This window comes from Ornithorhynchus anatinus, chromosome 1 (genome assembly GCF_004115215.2).
Source record: "Ornithorhynchus anatinus isolate Pmale09 chromosome 1, mOrnAna1.pri.v4, whole genome shotgun sequence".
NCBI classification, from domain to species: domain Eukaryota; kingdom Metazoa; phylum Chordata; class Mammalia; order Monotremata; family Ornithorhynchidae; genus Ornithorhynchus; species Ornithorhynchus anatinus.
In genome coordinates, this window is record NC_041728.1 from 85977162 (window position 1) to 85999027 (window position 21866).

At 42.9% G+C, this 21866-nt stretch overlaps 1 protein-coding gene across 1 annotated transcript in view; it reads right to left on the minus strand.

Annotated features, from left to right (window-relative positions):
- Positions 1-5494: 5494 nt before the first annotated feature.
- The window catches only part of NOL10 (nucleolar protein 10), a 101000-nt gene continuing 84628 nt past the window's right edge, over positions 5495-21866 (minus strand). Inside the window, exons 18-21 of the mRNA XM_029073524.2 lie at positions 19128-19301; positions 18611-18858; positions 10092-10194; positions 5495-6251 (exon numbers count right to left, since the gene is read on the minus strand). Of these exons, the coding sequence (XP_028929357.1) occupies positions 6132-6251; positions 10092-10194; positions 18611-18858; positions 19128-19301 (645 nt within the window). The 3' untranslated portion in view covers positions 5495-6131. The remainder of the gene's footprint in view (positions 6252-10091; positions 10195-18610; positions 18859-19127; positions 19302-21866) is intronic.

Consider the following 21866-nt stretch of genomic DNA (forward strand, 5'->3'; position numbering starts at 1 on the left):
GTAAGCCCGTCAAAGGGCAGGGACCGTCCCTATCTGTTACCGATTTGTACATTCCAAGCGCTTAGTACAGTGCTCTGCACATAGGAAGCGCTCAATAAATACTATCGAATGAATGAAAGCACTGTTCTACGCGATGGGATACAAGGTGATCAGGTTGTCCCACGTGGGGCTCACGGTCTTAATCCCCATTTTCCAGGTGAGGTAACTGAGGCCCAGAGAAGTTAAGTGACTTGCCCAAAGTCACACAGCTGACAAGCGGCGGGGCTGCGGGGCTCAGTGGAAAGAGCATGGACTTTGGAGTCAGAGGTCATGGGTTCGAATCCCCGCTCAGCCACTTGTCAGCTGTGTGATTTGGGGCAAGTCACTTAACTTCTCGGGGCCTCAGTTACCTCATCTGTAAAATGGGGATTAAGACTGTGAGCCCCACGTGGGACAACCATTCCCCCTGTATCTACCCCAGCGCTTAGAACAGTGCTCAGCACATAGTAAGTGCTTAACAAATACCAACATTATTATTAGAACCCATGACCTCTGGCTCCCAAACCCGTGTTCTCTCTACTGAGTCACGCTGCTTCCCTACTACTTCTCCCTCTAGACTGTAAACTCGTTGTGGGCAGGGAATGTCTACCAACTTTGTTGTATTATACTCTCCCAAGCGCTTAGTACAGTGCTCTGTACACATAAGTGCTCAAAAAATACTATTGATTGGTACTGTAGAAGCGGGACGACGATCGCTCTCCCTGAAGACAGGCCTCTCCTGCGGGAGAATTTGTTCAATCGTTCATTCGTTCAGTCGTATTTATTAAGCACTTGCCGTGTGCAAGAGCACTGTATTAAACTCTTGGGAAAGTACAATACGACAATAAACCGTGACATTCCTTGCCCGCAGTGAGCTCACAGTCTAAAGGGGGAAGTAGCAGAGGGAGAATGGGAGCGACTGAAAGGTGGTTAGGAGCCCAGGAGAGAATGTTTATTAGTTTTGGCAATACCTTGATGCTTTTAAACCCTCCCTGACCATTCGCTCGAAACATTTCTTGGAAACCTAGTCACAGAGAAACGATTAACTCACTTGTTTTGGGAAAGTCTATAATGGCAAAAAAGAGAGCAAAAGGTAGAGTCACAGAGAAAGTCCACTTACTAACCGGGCGCTGATCTACCACTGGCCTCCTCTCACAGTTACCAGGCTCGCAGACGAAGGGGCTTTGCCACAGTAATTCCTGAGATGTCGGTCGAAGAGCTTACTGCTGCAGACTGATGGTGTGGAACCAGCCCACGGCCGTTCAGTACATTAAGGCGCGCGTTTAAAACGCCAATCTGATTTTTAAAAGGAAAATGTGAAAATGGAGAATCTAGACGGTGCCTCGGAGGCTGGGGAGTGACTTATTCCTGGAAGAGGTTCATATTCACCTTGTTCACATTAAAGATGTCCCCTCCAGATTGTAAACGCGTTGTGGGTAGGGAATGTGTCTACCAGCTCTGTTATACTGTACTCTCCCAAGCACTTAGTACAGTGTTCTGCTCCCAATAAGCACTCAATAAATACGATTGATTGCTGCATAATTTATTTTGATGATATTGATGCCTGTCTACTTGTTTTTTGTCGGCTGTCTTCCCTCTTTTGGATTGTGAGCCCTAGTTGGGTAGGGATCGTCTCTGTTGCCGAACTGTACTTTCCGAGCGCTTAGTACAGTGCTCTGCACACAGTAAACGCTCAATAAATACAGATGAATGAATGTACCTCACTGACTCTTAACTCTGCTGCCTTTATGCCTCGCTCACACGGTTCTCCAGGCTGTACTCTCCCAGGACAGTGTAATGCATATAGTATGCGCTCAAATAATACCATAAATTGATTGGAGCTCCTTCCTTCCCCACGACAGACCCCAGCTCTCCCTGAATTCGAATCCCACCTCCTCCAACAAGCTTTCCAGGGAACATGTCTACCAACTCTGTTGCACTGTACTCTCCCGAGCACTTAGTACAGTGCTCTGCAGATAATACACGCTCAATTAAATACCACTGATTGACTGGACTGAGCGAGAGCGGTATGACCCAATGGAAAGAGCATGGGTCTGGGTTCTAATCCCGGCTCCCGTCCTCTGCCTGCTGTTTGGCCTTGGGTAGTCACTTCTCTAGGCCTCGCTTAAAAATGGCCATTAAATCCTACTCCCTCCTACTTTGACTGTGTCTGACCTGATCAACTCGTATCCACCCCAGTGCTCAGAACAGTGCTTGACACATATTAAGCACTACGATACCAGTTTCCCTCCAGCAAACCGTGAATGTATCGATACCCTTCTTAGCACTCAGGTACGTCTCATGATGTTGTCGTCTCCGACCCGTAGCAACGCCATGGACACATTCATTCATTCAATATTTATTGAGCCCTTACTGTGTACAGAACACAGTACTGAGTGCTTGGAAAGTACAATTCGGCAACAAATAGAGACAATCCCTACCCAGCAACGGACACATTTCTCCCAGAATGCCCCACCTCCAAATGCAATTGTTCCGGTAGTGTAACCACATATAGGCCCACTTTATTTTTGACCATTCTAGTTGTAAATATCTTAATGGTTGTCTGCCCAGCCATCTCTGCCTCATACAGAAACTCTCCACTGGCTTTAAGGCATCAACCAGCTCTCCCCTTCCTATCTTACTTCCTCTGCCGCTACTCTCCTCACTGTACCATTCTCTCGCCTATCCTGCCGTTGACCCCTGGCCCGCGTCCTACCTCTGGCCTGGAATGCCCTCCCTCCTCATATCCGCCACTCTCATCCCCTCTTCAAAGCCCTACTGAGAGCTCACCTCCTCCAAGAGGCCTTCCCAGACTGAGCCCCCCTTTTCCTCTGCTCCTCCTTCCCTCCCCATTGCCCCGACTCTTTCCCTTTGCTCTACCCCCCTCCCTGCAGCACTTGTGTATATATATATGTACATATTATTCTATTTATTAATGATGTGTATATATTATTTTATTTATATTGATGCTATCGATGCCTGTCTACTTGTTTTATTTTCTGTCTCCCCCCTTTTAGACTGTGAGCCCATTGTTGGGTAGGGATTGTCTCTATCGCCAAAGTGTACTTTCCAAGCGCTTAGTACAGTGCTCCGCACACAGTAAGTGCTCAATAAATACGACTGAATGAATGAATGAAAGAAAATGGGCACCCAGTAAGTAACTACCACCACTACTGACCACCCGGCAAACATTCTGACAAAGCTCTCACCTTTCAATCCCCTAACACGTAAAATATCCAGAGAAACCCTCATTTCACTGAGGTCTTACACAGCTTTAATACCAATAAAACCTGCAACTATCGGATCCGTTGACTACGTCTGAGTTACGGGTCACCAACACAATCATTCTGATCCAGGTTTCGGCTTGGAAACACTAAAAAGGTTAGAGGAATAAGTATTTTAATTCTGATACTATCAGTCTGAGTAAGGGTACTTTATTGGGTGAGAAAACAAGTCACTGATTTTCTAACACCAAAAATAAGATGAAGTTCGAGTTGCTGACAAATGACTGAAAAATTGACGTTATTGAACAATTAAAACTCTAGTTTCCAACTGTACAGGTTATTGAATACAGTTCAACATCAATTCTGCCCAGTAAAACTAAGAATCCAGAAAAAGTTTTAATCTGTCAAAAATCCACTCATATATAAAACGTTTTAAAATCTCCTTATACAAAGCCCACAAAAACGGGGCAACCTTTCAAGTATTCACAAGTACACTCGTTTGATAAACAACTGTGTGTCCGCCACTCGACTTTCTAAAAGACAATGTAAAATATTTTTGCACTGAATCCTCTGGCTCTCCAAACACAATTAATAGAGTAATACCCTGAGTTCTGCCGTAATGCTTGTTTGCACTATATATTTTGGACAGAACATGACAGGTGTAATGCCTGGATACACATGCATTTTCCTTAACGAGGGGTTCTCCGGAACTGGAATCCCCATGTTATAGAAGAACTGCCCACAGTTAATAGTTGAATGACTAACGATACACAAATGCTGGCCAAGACCTCTCAAGTCACTCTTATCGACATTATTACATGGCAAATATTCACATTTATCAAATGGAGCATGGAAACCCAGGGAAAGGAGGTGGCAGGATTCAGATGCCCAGACGCCCTGTCTGGTGCTGTTTAGGACCAGGATACCCTCAGTTATGCCCTTCAAAGCCCAATCCGTGGATCTCACACACGAGCAGCAGAATCAGTGTCTGGAATCTGGCAAGAAGACCGGGAACGTCTTCGTTTTCCACAATAATCAGACAGCTCTCTCTAGGAAAAACTTCCCAAAACTATTCAGAACCAGCCAATTATCAGAATTTCAATTATTTCAATTATCAGAATTTCAATTATCAGAATTTCAAGATCCTTAAGAATTTAATTTCTCACGATTTGCAGGAGGAAGGAAAGTAACCACTTGGGCTTACAAAACGGCAGAACCAACAGGAAGGTCTACGTGCTGTGAAACCCAAACAGGACAGATGAGGACAGAGTCTCTCTGGGGACAACAGATCTGTGATTCCATTTTTTGGATCGGTTTCTACTTGTTTACTAGGCCACAGAGGGCACTCATGAGGGAGAACTATAAAGGCTGGTCTTATATTTTGAACGTTAAGGTCACCATTTCTTTTCATCTCTTCAGGCACTTGGATGAGTTGGTTGGAGCACCTAATTTTAGAGCATGAGAATGCCAGAGCTTTAGGGGATGAGACTTCCAAGCAGGGGGAGGAGGGAGGCTTCCAGGGCTGGGACCTGTCCACTCCCTACCCCGGACCAAAGGGGGGTGGGGGGGAGAAAAAGCCCCCCACAACCCAGAGTTTGGGAAGGAGGGGAGAAGGGTAAGGGTGACAAAGGGTGAAGAGAATCTTTACCTGGGCCCTAGTGTCTCTGACGCTCCAAACAGACTCCAGAGTCAAACATCTAGTACAGGGCGCTCGGTACCCAGTAGGGTCTCTCTCAATAAATACTTCTGATTGGTTGGTTTGGATCTGGGATACGGCAGGAAAAAGTCTCCCACCTGGCTCAGAGTGGGTATCCTGGCCAGGTTAATGGCATCTCTCATTTTTGGCCTAGTTCCAGGGTAGTGTGGCCTTCCAGCAGTGGGGGAAGGAGTACAGCCATACCTTGGCCCCAGGAGGCTAAGTGGTCCAGGTTACGCTGTTTGCCCTACCCCAACGGGGGGGGGGGGGGGGGGGGGGGGGGGGGGGGGTGGGGGGGTGTGGTTGGAGCCAAGGAATGAGGAAATGATTACCATTTTAAAAACCAGAGCATTTACAGAACTGCTACTATATAATAAGCACTGTGCTAAGTGCTGGGGAAGATGCAAAATGACCAGATTGGGGGACAGTCCCTCTCCCACACAGGGCTCACAGTCTAGGGAGGAGAATGGATATTAAATTCCCATTTTACAGATAAGGACACTGGCCCAGAGAAATCATGTGACTTGCCCAAGTCACACAGCAGGGAAGTAGCAGAGGTGGGATGAGAACTCGGGTCCTCTGACTCTCAGGTCCGTGCCCTCTCTACTAACCCCTACTGCTTCTCAAAACTGTTAGGGACTTGGATTGGGCCTTCTGCAATGTCCCAAACATAGTCTTGTTCTGTCTTACAAAGTTCTGTAATTTCCAAAAAATCAATGACCCAATCTCCACAGATCAGTCTTCCCGTTCTGCCGTTAATGATGGGACGCCATCCGGAGGATTCTTATTTGAAGGTTGTTCATTTCAACCGCTGCACCCACTGCCAAGGGCTGATAATTAATTGCCACTCGCCAGTTTCCAGATCCCACTTTAGGCCCTGGTCAGAAAACCAATGAGTCATTTTCCTTGTTCTGTAGGTTGACTCTGCTGCCATTAGACTATTTGTATCTTGACAATTTCTGAGAAACAACTTTTCAAAACAAACAAAAATCAGCAACCGTCAAAAAGCTCTGTGTGCACAAAACACAAATCTGTCCAGTAATACTTGTTAAACAGAGCAGGAAAAATGGTTTCACGGTGGTTTCATGTTGAGTGACAGCAGTTACTGCAGGAGAAAAGACTGTGACCCCCAGCTTCAGTTTTAGCCCAGGAATGGCTCGATTTTCCGGAGGCTTTGCCATACGCTTTTGCCATCAGTGGAATGGCCGCCCTCTTCCACGCTTACTCTTCAGGTGATTGGCCGAGCGGCGAAGTCTCTTCCTTTCCAGGTGATGCTGCTTTTCAGCTTCCTGTTGTTTCTTCTGCTGCTCTGACTAAAATATTTAAGTGGAAAGAGGGGAGGAAAGAGAAAGGGGGTGTTACACAAGCCAAAAAGAGCAAATTCCTCCTCGTTTGCTAGGTCTGTCTTTTTGATCGTCCATCTGGAGTTACGCAGGGTGAGTTGGAGACTGGACGGGGACATGGTATGTACCACATTACTGAGAACAGCAGGAAGAACCAGACTATTTACTTTCACTATTTAAAGACCAGAAATCTTCCAGGGACAGGAGATCCCCTAGGCAAAAAGACAACTCAACACCTGGTTTACTGCGATTTACACTTCAAAAGACCAAAAATATTTATTCATTCTTTTCTCATAGATGCTGGATAAGAATAAAACTTCCAGTTGATAGCCGGTTTCAATTCAGAAGACACCTCCGCCCCAACTTTGGGGGGGGGGGGGGGGGGGGGCGAAACATCCTAGAAATGTGGACGTTGCCTGAAAGAAGTGAGGCTATGGATCAACATTGAACATTTCAGTTCTTTGTTGATGGTTATCGCTCTTTCAGTTCCCTTTCCCAGCAGCTTAGCCAAACCTTGAAGGGAACAGCACATTTCAGAACATTTCGGAACAGCTATGTAGTTAACCTATGCAAAATTAACAAACCCCGGTTGTTTTACTGTCGTCTTATGAATGTCAATTCATAAAGAGTCCAACTGCAAAATAGTTGAGAAAAGCAACAATTTCTATTACCAAGGCTTTATGAAAAGACTACTGTTTCCCAGACAATTCATTTAATTACTACTGGTTGCTGCATGTTCAGTTACGGATTCTACTATAATGCGGTCAATTTTTCATTATTCTCGAGCTAATTATCTAGTGTGAGGGATCTTTCAGGATTTGTTTTACGGGGGCAGCCATTTCACTGTCTAGAACTTCTTCCAGGAGGTGGATAGAGACACGGAAAGGATGAAAAATTCAAATCAGCCAACTGTTAGTTGCTGCTCAGGGAAAAAAAAAATATAAAAATGCTTATGGGAACTTTTATGCATGTTCTTTGTACACATTAGTTATACAAGCTACTGCAAGACCATGGATATCTAAGGACAGCGGCACCTCAACCTTTTCTATCTGAGGCTGATGTGATATTTCAACAGGACATTCTTTAGATTAAAAAAAAGTAAATTTTAAAGTTTTAACGCCAACTGATAAAAGAAATGGACTTGAGAATAAACGGCCATTGTCTAACATAGTCACGGTCTCTAATGTATTGAAATATTTTAAAAGGAAATAATTCAGTACACCTACACTTACAAGTTAGGTCTTTTACAGTCTACTACAAGAGGCCCACTTTAAACCACTTCTAGGGTTTTTTTCTACCTTGAGTAAAAAAATATATAGTTTGAGGCTGATCTTCCCATATTTTCTTACAAGCAGGAACTGAGTGTCTTCTTGTCAGCACTTTATAATTTGAAGCGGCTATAAAAAATCTGCTTCTGAGCCCAGTGAAATGCGTTGAAATGGACTGTCAATGTCATTCCTATCGGTTCCAACAGTTGGTGAGCTCCTGAAATACGGATTCCTCTCCCAGCTGCATCAAGCTGCAGAACTCTGGCCAGGCTCATCATTTTTGGAATTCCAGGGAGAATGCGTATAAGGTGTTGGAAAGGGGTTACCGTAGGGTATGGATCTTTTGGGGAAGTAAAACGTAAGTAACGAGGTGATTATTGTTTTTTCGAAAAAAAAGAAAAAGATTTAAATGTCTGAGTGCTACTTATGTCTTTATTGTCATGATTCATATGTAATATCTACATGGCAAGCACTTCTTTGAAACTCTTACTCCCTTCCAACATTTGTGAGGGCTGCAATTGGCAGAGAAAGAACACTCAACATCACAGCTCCCTGATGGAATTCAGAGGAAAGTTAAGATCATTTTGCTTAATTTAGGTCTTCAAACTCCAGCACCACTACAAAAGGCGCCAAATCATGGTTTTGAGGTTAGGGCTCTTTAACGGAGCGAGAAGAATATGACATATGAGAATGTGAGATCACAAAAACCTGACAACGGGTGCCAACTGTCCAAGGAGATGCCAGACTTTTTACAGAATGGAAAGAAGGAAGATTCCCCAGAAATGAAATAAAAGGACAAATCAAGCATCGCTCAGTGGAAAGAACCTGGGCTTCGGAGTCAGAGGTCATGGGTTTGACTCCCGGCTCTGCCACTTGTCAGCTGTGTGACTGTGGACAAGTCATTTAACTTCTCTGTGCCTCAGTTACCTCATCTGTAAAATGGGGATTAACTGTGAGCCTCACTTGGGATGACCTGATTACCCTGTATCTCCCCCAGTGCTTAGAACAGTGCTCTGCACATAGTAAGCGCTTAGCAAATACCAATATTATTATTATTATATTAAATTCCAAACTACATGTCCATTCTACTGACTGCCGTGATGCCACGAGAACTAATCCTGTAAGTGCACTAAATCCATTTCAATTGACCCTGGCAGATTTAAGATGGACTTGGATTGACAAGTTCATTCTGTCCGTGAAAACGTCACGAAAAATTTAGCCGTGCTTTAAATTATATCCTTGAGGTTTTGGTGTTTTCATCCCAATTGAAAACAAATGAACAAATGACTTGAAATTAGGTTCAATCAGATGAACTCGAGCCAGGCTGACCCCCAGATGGGTGCCTGGAGATTAGTAGTCCGATGAGGCCCCTTCAAGAGTGGCAGTTCAGACCCAGACTTGGCGTGACTCGCGAGGGTCAGGGAGAGCAGCGGTGCCTTTTTCCCGAGGAGGCCCGGCTCCCTCCCTCACGGCCACCAGGAACCTTTGGGCCCTGCCAAGCCCTAGGCTGCCATCCGGACACATCATCTGGCTGTTCACCGGGCCCTGGATGACTATCTGCCCCCAAACTGACCCAGCCGACTTCAAATTATTTAGCTGGCGTAGGGTAGCAGAGAGAAAATACCCCCTGAAGGATGGCTAGCTGATTTGATAAGGGCTTCAACTTGTGGACCAAGAAAACAGGAGTCTAATGCAGAGTGTCTGTCTTGTCTGCATTGAGGGAGTGTTTGGAATAATCAGGGGCAGAATCCACGGCTCTCTTTTCTCTAAGTGGTACAAGTGACCTTTGGTAAACTCGTTTCATTAAGCAAAGGAATCCAAAATACCCAGGCCCATTTCACTTGCACTTACAAAGCAGAGCTGCTTTGCGACAGGCAGTGCTAAAAAAGAATAAACCAGGTTCAGGCAGGGAATGCACTACCGTGACGACAGCTTTTGCTGTAGAAAAATCACAAAATTACCAGCATCCGGAGAAACAGGCTTGTCACTAGTGAAATTAAAATTTACAGTGAGCACTCTTGCTCTAGGAAGGTGCTCTAAACACGCAGTTGTTTTGGCTGGTTGGAACCTTGGTTTTAAACTCCATTTCGAAAGACATCACCTCAGGCAGCCCAGCCACTCAGATACTACCTGGGGGTATTGGTCCCTAACTAACTCTAGAAGGATTTGGGCTGGCTCCTAAATCACCAGGCAAGCGTCCTTGAAGACCTGGCAATCCAACGTGGCTTTGCCCACTTCAAGAAATAGACGCCCAAACTGGGCCGGTCCTGGCTCTGGATGAAACATTAAAATAGGGAACTTGTTCTTCCTAGAAGAGAAAAGCTTGGGAGGTCTGAAACCACTGTGAGGTCAGCAACACACAGAATGTTGCCTAAGGCTGAGATCTTTTGGGTGGAAGTTGAGGTCATTTCACAGATCAACTGGGAAAGGAAACATACTACTTTTTAATGCTTTTCGCCTCTCTAAGGGCAGAAAGACGAAGGATTTACCTTGCTTCTGTGTATGCTGCCTTCCATAAGCTATTTGAAAGAAAAAAACTTACCCTCTTTAATGTGAATGTCAATTGCTTGCTGCCAACGGAGGTATCAGACACATTCAGGGTTCCAAGTTTTGCTTCTAGCTTCAAACGATCTTCAAGAGTTTTTCTGTAGAGGCGGATGGAAAATAAAGATACATTTCTTTCCACTGCCTTACAAATTACAGAAGACTGTTTACATAACAGAAGTCATCCATTCAGGCCAAAAAAACGGAGCTTTCCACAGCAACAGGGAAGATTTGAAATGACATTATTTACTTTCATTAGTTAATTTAGCATACCAGTTGGTCAAAAAAAATCACCGATCAGTCGATGATTTGGGAAAATGACAATGCCACATTATTTAATGGTTCCCCTTTACCAACCCAAAACATTACACAAAATAGGGCCTAACCATCTTTCCTAAGCTCTTTATTTGTTGGTCAAAGTAAAATGCCCTAAAGCATAATTTGAACAATGCTCACAAATGATGTTTGAGCACTAATAGTTATCCAAATTCTATAAATGAAGAAACACTGTGAAATGAAATGATTCGGCCCAATGCTAATCAGCAAGACGAGTAAAGGAGCAACTGAAGGAAAACAGTGATTGTTTCCAGCACCTAGGAATGTGTTTAGCTCTATCAATCGCAATGCTTCTTTCAGTTATAACTACTGCCTTCACTCACTTCACTCTTCTAATGCCAAACTACTCACTGTACCTTGATCTTGTCTGTCTCACCGCCGACCCTGAGCCCACGTCCCGCCTCTGGCCTGGAACACTCACCCTCTTCATACCCAACAGACAATCACTCTCCCCACCTTTAAAGCCAGATATGAAGACACAACTCCTCCAAGAGACTTTCCTTGACTAAGGCCTCATTTCCTCTTCTCCCGCTCCCTTCTGCGTCGTCCTTACACTTGGATTTGTTCCCTTTATTCACCCACCCTCAGCCCTGCAGGACTTTTGTACATATTCATAATTTATTCAGTTATATTAATATCTGTCTGCCCCTCTAGACTGTAAGCTCCCTGTAGGCAGGGAACACATCAACAATGTTATACTGTACTCTCCCAAATGCTCAGTACTGTGCTCTCCACACAGTAAGCACTCAAATATGATTGACTGCCTGTGGAATGGCTAGTGTACTATGGATACACCTGAAACAACGTTGCAAAAATGCTTCTGTTGGACTTAACTGGGACAGTGCTCAACGTTAAAGCAATTACCAATACTCTACCTGTCCGGATCATTTTTCTAAAAAAAGTTCTGTTGACATCTCCCTGCACAAGATCTTCCAGTAGTTGTCCATCCATCTCAGCATCAAACAGAAACACCTTACCATAGGCTTTAAAGCATTTAGTCAGCTTGCCCCTCTACCCCACTTTGCTGATCTCCTACTACAGCCCAGCCCACACGCTTTGCTCCTTTAATGCCAGCTTGCTCACTTTCTACTTAACCTTCTCTACCTAACTGTCGATCCTTTGCCGGGAACACCCTCGGCCTCCATATACAAGACTACCCCTCTCTCCACCTTCAAAACCTTAAAATCCTAACTCCTCCACGAGGTCTTCCCCAATTAAGACCTCTTCCCCTCTACTCCCTCTCCCTTCGGCACTGCCTATGAATTTAGATCTGTTCCCATTAAGCACTTGATAGTCACCCCACCTTCAGTCCCATTGCACTTAGGGACCTATCTGTAATTTATTCATTTATATTAATGTCTGTATCCCCCCCGTTTAGAGTCTAAGTTCATTGTGGGCAAGGAACACGTCTCCCCAACTGTGTTGTACTGAACTCACAAGTGCTTAGTACAGTGCTCTGCATAGTATGCACTCAATAAATACCATTGATTGACTGATTAAATTCTCAAAGGCTCAGCAAAAGTACATTCTCCTCGGCATGGCGAAAGCAAAATTTTACAGGTGGGTATCATCTTTGGAGGGGAACTGAGGAGGAAAAAAAGGAACCTGCTAAAAGCACCAAAATGCACACCGGCACATTCCCCTGAAGGTTCTACCTCTTTATAAAACAATAAACCATTGGTATTCAAAGCTAATAAGAGTTCTGAATAAGTATGGAGCCACTGGGACTAGCTGGATTATAAAGAACAATAATTTGTGTAGAAAATGATTTTTCAAGTAAATTGAGTAAAATTACTGTCTTGTAAGAATGACCTTACTTCCTCCATGATCAGGAATTTAAATTCTGGTTTTTCTCCACTGTACTTTCAACAAGAACCTGTAAAAACTTGTTTAGTCTGTGCTATTTGGGAAGACAAGTTAAGCTTCAGCGTGAACTATGGCAGAAGATCAGTCGCTGACGGCGACTGTGTTCTGAGATTTCTACATTAAAGAAAGCTCCCTTCGAAAGTCAATTTGGTGAATGTAGGTGCTAACCTGCAACTCTCCAAATGACTGCTTGCACAGCACTTCAGAGGCAATTGAAAAAGTAAAAGACAGGCATTGTAGGTGTTAAATATAGGAAAACACCCTTGAAAATGCTCAAATTCTACAGGAAAGGTAAAAAAAATTCCAAGCTAAAATAACAGATTACATTAGTACCTCCAAAACTTTGAGAACATTAAAAAAGTTGCAATAAGAATGTTCAAAGATTTGTGAAATACTCAAATAGGACTTCAGTTAGGTATGTTCCATTTGCAGAAAATGACAAAATCAACACAAATTGAATGAAATCTATCCCCCAAATCTAAATTAATATCAAAACTAGGAAAGTGTAATCAAGGAAGAGCTAAAGTGGAAGCACATTAATTAGTACCTAGTCAAAAGGTGAGATGGGGCTTCGGGTGGTGGTCTATAGAGACTGAGGTTATTTAATCGGGAAAAGAGAGCTGTGAACAAGAGGTTCACACAGCAGTCTTTAGCGCATGAAGGACGAAACAGGGTTTAAATCAAAGCAAGGGGAATTCATATTTGACAAGGGAAACCTTGGTTATAATAGCTGTGGAATAATAGACTATGCGCCTCTGGGGAATCATAAGCTCATTCCTTACAGCACTGACAAATTATGTACTTTTATACATATCCTTATACTCTTCTATTGCCCTTAGCTGTAATTTATTTCAACCTCTGTCTCCCCCACTAGATTATTAGCTCCTTGAGGGCAGGGAATAGTGTCTACTATCTGTTATACTGTATCCCTCCAAGCGCTTAGTATAATGCTCTGCACACAGTAAGCTCTCAATAAATACCACTGATTTATTGAGACCTGGGATGGTTTTGGGTACAGTCGGTACCGACTGGTAATGGACGATGGACTGGATGATCTCTTGAGATTGCTTCTAGCCCGGAGACTGTACAATCCAAACTGGACACAGAACAATTCTTAAATGAACTTGTCTAAGAATTAAGGTCGAGCATTTAGGTTTTAGGTTTAGCATTTAGGTCGAGAAGCAGCGTGGCTCAGTGGAAAGAGCACGGGCTTTGGAGTCAGAGCTCGTGAGTTCGAATCCCAGATCTGCCACATGTCGGCTGTGTGACTGTGGGCAAGTCACTTAACTTCTCTGTGCCTCAGTTCCCTCATCTGTAAAATGGGGATTAAGACTGTGAGCCCCATGTGGGACAACCTGATTCCCCTATGTCTACCCCAGCGCTTAGAACAGTGCTCGGCACATAGTAAGCGCTTAACAAATACCAACATTATTATTATTATTATTTAGCTTCTCTATTAAGGGACAAATCTGATTTACTCCTCCCTAGAACCTTATTTTTGTATTCAATCGTCCGAATGAATGTGGATGGCATGAATAAATGAAATCCACATACAATCCAAAAACCTCGCCAGAACAAGTGGCTTCATTCTCCCCCCTGATCAAGGTATTTTGCTCAGGCTATGAGCGAGCAGCAGATTGATAAATTTATATCTTTTTTGTCCTGCCTCTCCACTAATGAGCTGAGAAGTAGCCACGAGGAAGGCAGAAGAAAGAATAAGGCTGGACAATCTACAAACCAAATAATCAGCCACTGAATTATTAAGTGACTGTGCAGGGGGTTATTAAAATTCCTGTTTTAAATGTGTTCATTTTCTAGTGTGTTACAAAGGCTTTCTTTGTTAATTGGTCTGCAAGGAAGCTATTAGTGCAGCATCCCACCCACTCTGATGAGAAAGTTCCACCTAATATGGTGAGAGGGATTACGCTGTCTAACCCCCATACGAGAATGTAAAATGGAAGAAGTGCACTTGAAAGACTATCTTGGGCAATATGCAATAACTGTTTAAGTCCACTGAGGAACCCGCACAGATTGACAAAGTGCACCCTATATGGTCTTCGGTAAGGATAGGAGGCTTAAAAGAGTTCCCTCCATATTGCCGCCGACATCTTAATTATGTTGACAGGCTCTAGCTTTCTGACTTACTTGACAGAAATAAAGACTCAATTGTTATCCCTAGAGTGGGAGAACTGCATTTTTGTCCCTTTGTTATACGTAACTCAATGAATTTTTTCTCCAATTTTCCAAAATGATTTTCTTTTGGCTTAGAAAAAGAGTGGAAAAGTTTATGCCAAAAGGAAATTTTTTTTACTTAGTACTGAGAGGAGGGAAATGGAAATTTAGAGTGGTTACATTTTCAGCTTTAAGCATAATGGCCGTAACAGAAGCAATGGAAAACACATCACCCATCACTTCAAAAACTTGCGCTTAATCACATTTGATATTACTAAAGGGGGTATATTAAATATGAACATAAGACTACAGTTCATGCACTTCCATTTTTCTGTGAAACACATCAATGTCCTTTAATCTTAAAATACAGGTCACTTCACAAATGTGTGAGCATAATTGATAGTTCCTGTCATTGGCAACAATGTGGCGAATCTAAGACCAAACTTCCTAAGAGGCTCAAGCTTCTCTGTAACATTAAATCACTTGTGAGGACATACTATGGAAGATAAGAACCGGATTCCTTATTTTGGGGCTACGGTGTTGATTCCCTTCTTTTCCGCTTCAGAGCTGAAACTAAAAAAGTCTCAGCTTAAAGCCTAAGAGTGAGACACTACTCCAAAGTTGCTTGCATTTTTTTTTTTTTTTTGCTTATAACACGGACTTTTCTTTGAAACCTCAAAAAATGAAAATCGAGATCGATTTTACTCTTTACAAGGAAAAAGGCTATTCTTAATGTGCTACTTGGAAATTGTGAAAAATCCATTTTAAATTAAAAAATGAACTTCGATTATATTGTGAAAAAGAAACGTTGGTCCCTAACAACTGAATTCCATTTGATTTTAAGTTCCTATAGGAAGGGAACATACATTTTGCTTCTGTTGTACTCTCCCAAGCACATCACACAGTATTCAGCAGGTGCTAAATAAATGCCACTGACTGGATGCTGTGAAGGGCAGAATAAGCTATATTCAATTGGAATCCCACAAAAATCAATCACCCCATGGGTATTCACAGCTTTGCACGCCCTCTTTCCAAACAAAATGTTAACTTACTATGACTGATTCATAAAAGTTTAACTTTTATTCTTTTCCCTCTATTATTCTGCTGCAATTCATGTCATTCGGAGACAGTGCCTATATTGCTCCTGTCAATCACCTTCAAGTTATAACCTACTGTTTCCTTCAAATCACGGCTAATAAGCATTTCTAATGTTTAGAAACAACTGCTTCAAACAGTACCTCAAGCCATAAGTTACTTCAAGCCATAAGTTTCTCAAAGTGAGTACTTTTCGTCTGGTATATGCCATCGATTCTCTATGCCATTTTCATTATCTAATTTTCTGATTTACCCATTACCTCCTTGAATCGGGTGGGGATTTTTTAATGGTATTTGTTAAGCACTTACTATGTGCCAGGAACTGTACTTAACGCTGGGGTAGATACAAGTTAATCAGTTTGGACACAGTCCCTGTCCCACATAAGGCCCATGGCCTTCATACCCATTTTACAAATGAAGTAACTGTGGCCCAGAAAAGTGCAGTGACTTGCCCAAGGTCATGCAGCAGACAAGTGGCAGAGCCGGGATTAGAACACAGCTCCTTATCACTCTCAGGTCCACTGCTCTATCCAGGAGGCCACGCTGCTTCTCTGATTGAATGACAGCAAACCAGAAGATAATTGAACCTTCAGAAAATCAATGGGTGGGGGAAACGCTTGAAGAAGCCATCTAATGTAATTTTATTTCCTGTAAGCGAGACAACAATGAAATAATTTCAGAAAATCCCAGTCCTGGAAGGCCAAGAAACCTTTTGGGAATTTCAACATGGGCATTTTTTACGTTCTTCATTGAGGTGACAGGCTTAGAGCTCTCTTTGCTGTTCTACCACTGTGGATTTCAGTGTATCAAGTGAGGCTTGGCATCAACCTTGCCATCAGGAAAGCAGTGTGGCTTAGTGGAAAGAGCCCAGGCTTGGAAGTCAGAGGTCGTGGGTTCCAATCCCAACTCCGCCACTTGTCAGCTGTGTGACTTTGGGCAAGTCACTTAACTTCTCTGTGCCTCAGTTACCTCATCTGGAAAATGGGGATTAAGACTGTCAGCCCCACGTGGGACAACCTGATTACCTTATATCTACCCCAGCGCTTAGAACAGTGCTTGGCACATAGTGAGCACTTAAATACCATCATTATCAACCAATCACATCTGAGTGCTTTCTTATGTGCAGAGCGCAGTATTAAGTGCTTGGGCGAATACAATAAAATATCCTCCCCCTCTAGACTGCCAACTCATTGTGAGCAGAGAATGTGTCTGCTTATTGTTATACTGTAGTCTCCCAAGCACTTAGTAAAGTGATTTGCACACAGTAGGCACTCAATAAATATGACTGACTGTATGAGTATAACAGAGTTGGCAGACCCATTACCTGCCCACAACGTGCTTATAGTCTAGAGGGAATACTATTTCTGATCAATTCTTGGTCTGGAAATTCTCTGTGGGGAAATCTCACCAGAGTTAACTATGGCTCTATAATCTTCAGGTTGGACTACTACAATGTAGCTAAATGAGCCAACCCCGGAGACTACCCAGGAGATTAAGAGTCTGACCTTGTAGCTTATAGTATCACATCATCTCACCACCACACTAGTCCTTACTTCACTCTGCTGCTTGACTGTAAGCTCCCTGCAGACAGAGAACGTTTCTATCAATTCTCTTATAATGTACTCTTAGTAAAGTCCTCTGTACACAGTAAGTGCTCAGGAAATACGCTTGAGAGATTGTCCGGATCCTCTTTGTAAAACACTGTTCAATTCACGACTCCAAACTCCTCAAAAAATCTCCAACGGTTGCCCATTCACTCCTGCATCCCACAGAAACTCCTTACCGTCTGGCTTGAAAGCATTCAGACAGCTCACCCGCTCCTATCTTACCTTGCTGATTTCCCACTATAACCCAGCCCGCGTGCCAATACCAACCTATTCACCGTACTTTGATCTCATCTATTTTACCACCGACCACTCTCCCGTATTCTCCCTCGCGCCTGGGACTCCCTCCCCATTCACGTACGGCAGACCACCACGCTCCCCACCTTCAAAGTCCTAATAAAATCACCTTTCTTCCAAGAGGCCTAAGTCCTCATTTCCCTTACTCCCTCTCCCTTCGCACTGTTTACGTACTTGGATCTGTACTCTTTACCTCCACACTTAGCCCTGGAGCACTCGTGCATATCCATACTACATTTTAAGGTCTGTTTCCCCCTCTAGACTATTCAAATGTCTGTTGCACTGTACTTCCCCAAGAGCTTAGTACAGTGCTTTGCACACAGTAAGCACTCGATAAATGCCACTGATTGAACCACAAGGCGGGAGTTTGCTCATAGGCCTAGGAGTCCCAAATGCCAAATGACATTCAGGTGGTGAATGTGAGGGATGTCTAACTACTTGGCATTTTTTAATGCAGGGCATTCACTTCGGTGAAAAGCGGGACCTTCCAGCAGGTTACCCACCACATTCTCTCACAGTGTGTCACCATCAGTGACAGTTTCTACACTACTCTAAATTTAAAAGGTAGTTACAATTACATGAGACACACTGCCAAGTGTATGCTCTGCTAACTAGCTTCCATGTGCTGCTAATTTAACTTGAGATACTAAGTCACTACAGCTTTGCCGCCTCTAGGACCTTGGTTACCTCAGAGAGTCTGCCTCATCATGGAGTGCAGTCTACCTCTGTTAATAGCACCATTTCTGCCACTGCTATGGCTCTGTTATATTCCCTTTCCCTTAAAGATTGCCATTTGCTTCTCAGGCTATTTACTCTCATGACATTTGTTTGAAGAAAGAAGGGTCTGGGGTTCACAGTTCCAAGATTTGCATGTCACAGAGTCAGAAGCAGAGTTGTACCGACGGGCAGGACTCTGGATAACCCTGAAACCACCACAGTAAAAACTAAATGACTGACTCCTAAAGGCTCTGCCCAAGATGCCTCCCTTTAAGCTTGGAGTGAAGCGGGCTTCCACCTCCTCTTCCCCAAAGAAGAAGGCCAAGGTGAGTGAATGGGCAGCGTGCCAGCACAAGAAAAACAGTGTGTGCCCCGAGTGCACGTGGAGATCTGAGAATGACCCCGCCACGCTAAATGAAATGTTCCTTACTTCATTAACTTTTGCTTTTTGGCAGAATCCTTGAAGCTTCTGAATTCTTCTCCTGCTTTGATCTCATAAAACTGGGGCTTCAGTACTGTTTGCTGATCCTCCTTGAGCCTTTCCTGCCGCCTTACTTTTTCCTCTTGGTGGATAAGTTTTCGCTGTTTCCTGACCTCTTCAACCCAGTCTTTTTCATCATCCGAAGTCTCAGAACTTTCCGCATCACTTGGTTTTCCTTCCCGTTCTTTCTCCTCTTCCTGAAGACAAAAATAGTCAGTGGCAGCACACATTTCCCCACCTCCCCCACAGCACCTTTTAAAACAGCTTTTGCCAAAACAGAATACGTGACCATTTCTACATTACTCTAATTTTACGACAGCTTTAATTATAATTTTCAAGGGAAACGTGCAGTTCATCTGAAATTCTAACTCAGCGAACACACCAGCCTCTCATTCTAAAGTCATATACGAGAAGACGGAATAAAACAACGATTTTAAGCCACTCCAAAGGGCAGGATGCAAGTTACCTGTTCCAGAGCTTCTTGTTGTTCCAGAAGTCGTAGCTTCTTTTTCCTTTTCTCACTGACTTTAGAAACAAGAGGATTTAGAAGTCTAAATTCTTCACTCTTCTCATCCACCTGGAAATCGGGGTTCTCAAACATAACTTTGAATCGATCATCAGAGAGAATGTTGGGTATGCTCTAAAAGACAGAGAGGGGAAAGATCGTTATTAGCATGTTTCGAAGTTAAACACGGCAAACATCTGGCTGGGGAAAAAAATAACTGACAAAAATTTCTCTCAATTACAGCTTTCAGTAGTTACAAAGCAAGAAGCTGAATAAGGCATGAATTAATCATCACCAAATTTCCTCAGAACTAGACTCACAGAGAACTTTCCGAATGCCCCTAGGTTTAAACTCCCACCACAAAGACAGCCCCCATTAATCAACTTCTCAGGTGGTCAGTTCTACTTGGCTCTCATGCACTCGGAGCAAACAATTATTCCTCAGAGAGGCCTGTGTCTTTTTTGGCTTAATGGTGCATGCAGGACACATTCGTCAGATTTGTTCAATCACCGTTCTTAATGAAAATTATATTTTCAAGAAAAACATTTTTCGGAATTATGAGATTTTAGGCTTAAAACCAAGCATTATTAACGAAAAACAATTCCAGACTTAACATTCAGGGCTGAACAAAAAGCCATATTATGCTTAAAATGAAATACAGAAAAAAATGAAACGGCAGGTTTCTCTGACTTGAACATGTTCGCTTTTGCATGACTTGGAATTCTTTCCAGGCAACTTCATTATTTTGTTCTCTCTGACTACTTAATCACCCTCAAAGAGAATGGGGCAAGATTTTGTACTTAAACAATATAAACCAAAATTTGGAAGTCCCACGACTTAAGGTGAATTGACTATTTAACAATCTTCTCCCAATTCCTAAAGAAATCTGTTTCATTTTTAAGGAGGCATTTGCATTTTAAGAGTCTGTATGAATATTTCCAGAGTTCCCCCAATTTTCCAACAACTTGGAAGTTGCGGGTTTGCAAACCCATTCTTATGGGAAACTCACCCTGTCATGCTCACCCGTTCAGATACCATGTGCACATGCAAATACCAGTTCCCATGACCCAGCGGGCACATTACATACAACCAGGCTTATGTGACCGGACAAACATTCCTGAATTCCCTAATGATGTTCTAGCTGAAGCATGGGTTCTGGCAAGAAAGGGTATGAATATTTATTCTCTATGCACCCTAGAGCAAAGATGAAACATTGCCTACATAGATTACATTATTTGATTTAAGTTGGTGGAAAAGTTGAAGACAACCACATTTTAGATTAACATTTAGAAATGAAAAAAAAAAAAAAAGACAAAAAACCTTTCTGACCCAGCTGCAAAAATACCACCACCAGGGGCTTTCCCTGGTCCAATTATTTGTTTTCACAGCTGTCTAGAAAGGAAAAAATAAAAAAGGGTTTGGTTTAGGTTGGAAATGTTTTGTAAGTTTATGAATGTCTAGCTAGTGATTTACCCTAAAACAAACTAATAAACCAAAATGCAATCACCTGCCACTATAGGGAGATATTCCAAACAGGCTTTACCTAAGAATACTACTTCGCAAAGGCTACGAGTCTGTTCTGAAGAGGATATTTGAAACTGCTGCTTCTGATAGAGCTCCCTTTATCCAAGACCATCAAAGCATTTATAAAGATCAGTGCTTTGAATAACTCATAAAAGATGTTGGAAAAAATGGATACCATTGCCCACTTGGAAAGGCAGAATGTTAAAAAAAAAAAAAAAAAGATACCGTTTGCAGATGTTGCAAACTGATTTGGCGCAATAGTTTCCAAGCAGCAACCTTCTAGAGTGATGATTTATTATTTTGATTCAAAGTTCCAAGTCTTATTTAATCATCTCTGAATCTGTCAACACACCTCAGACACAGCCACCCAGACAAGGAACACCCATGGCTTAAAGACGTCTGATGTTGCACTATGTCCCTTTGAACGAGCTGCTGCAAGAAAATACCATGAGCGAATGAATGAAGCATTTAAGTTTGGAACAGAGGTGACGGTCCTTTTCCTGATTTGAACGTTGCAAACAAAAACTGGCAAACCTAACAAAAAGTGTGCGTGCGCGCGCACACATACACAAACACGTCGTTTATTGTTGCAGAGCCATGGTATACAGGGTGAGGAGGAAGGTGACACCCACCTAAGTAAAACGCCCAAACTGAAAGCTTTGGGGAAATGTCTCCGAGGAAGGACGGATATTTAGGATTCCTTCTGGCTGAGCAGATACTAGATGACAGCATTACTGGAAGGGGCAAGTGGTGCCTAGCGAACCCCTCTCAAATTTGCATACACTTTCACCTGAATTTGGTCCTTCCTTTCGACCGGTTCTAAAATTCAACATCTTTCCATTTAGACGTTTTTCAGACAATAGGGAGTGGGGCTGGGGGCTACACTTCCCATAAAGGTATGCTTTGTAACAACAGATCAAAGTCAAAAACTTTTTAATTAAACCTCTTCAGTTGGCCATCTGAATTGTTGATTGGTTAGATTGCATTTTATTTATTACCAACCCATTTGCTCTGTTTGCCATCTAACAATTTTGACACTTGGCTGGTTACCACGACTTGGGCACATATAAATCTCCCTCGCCTTTGTTAAAAGCTTCCACTGTACCCATGCTCCCACAAAACTGCACAGAACTAATTCCCAAAAGATTGTATCCAAAAGCAGCAGGAGCTATCACA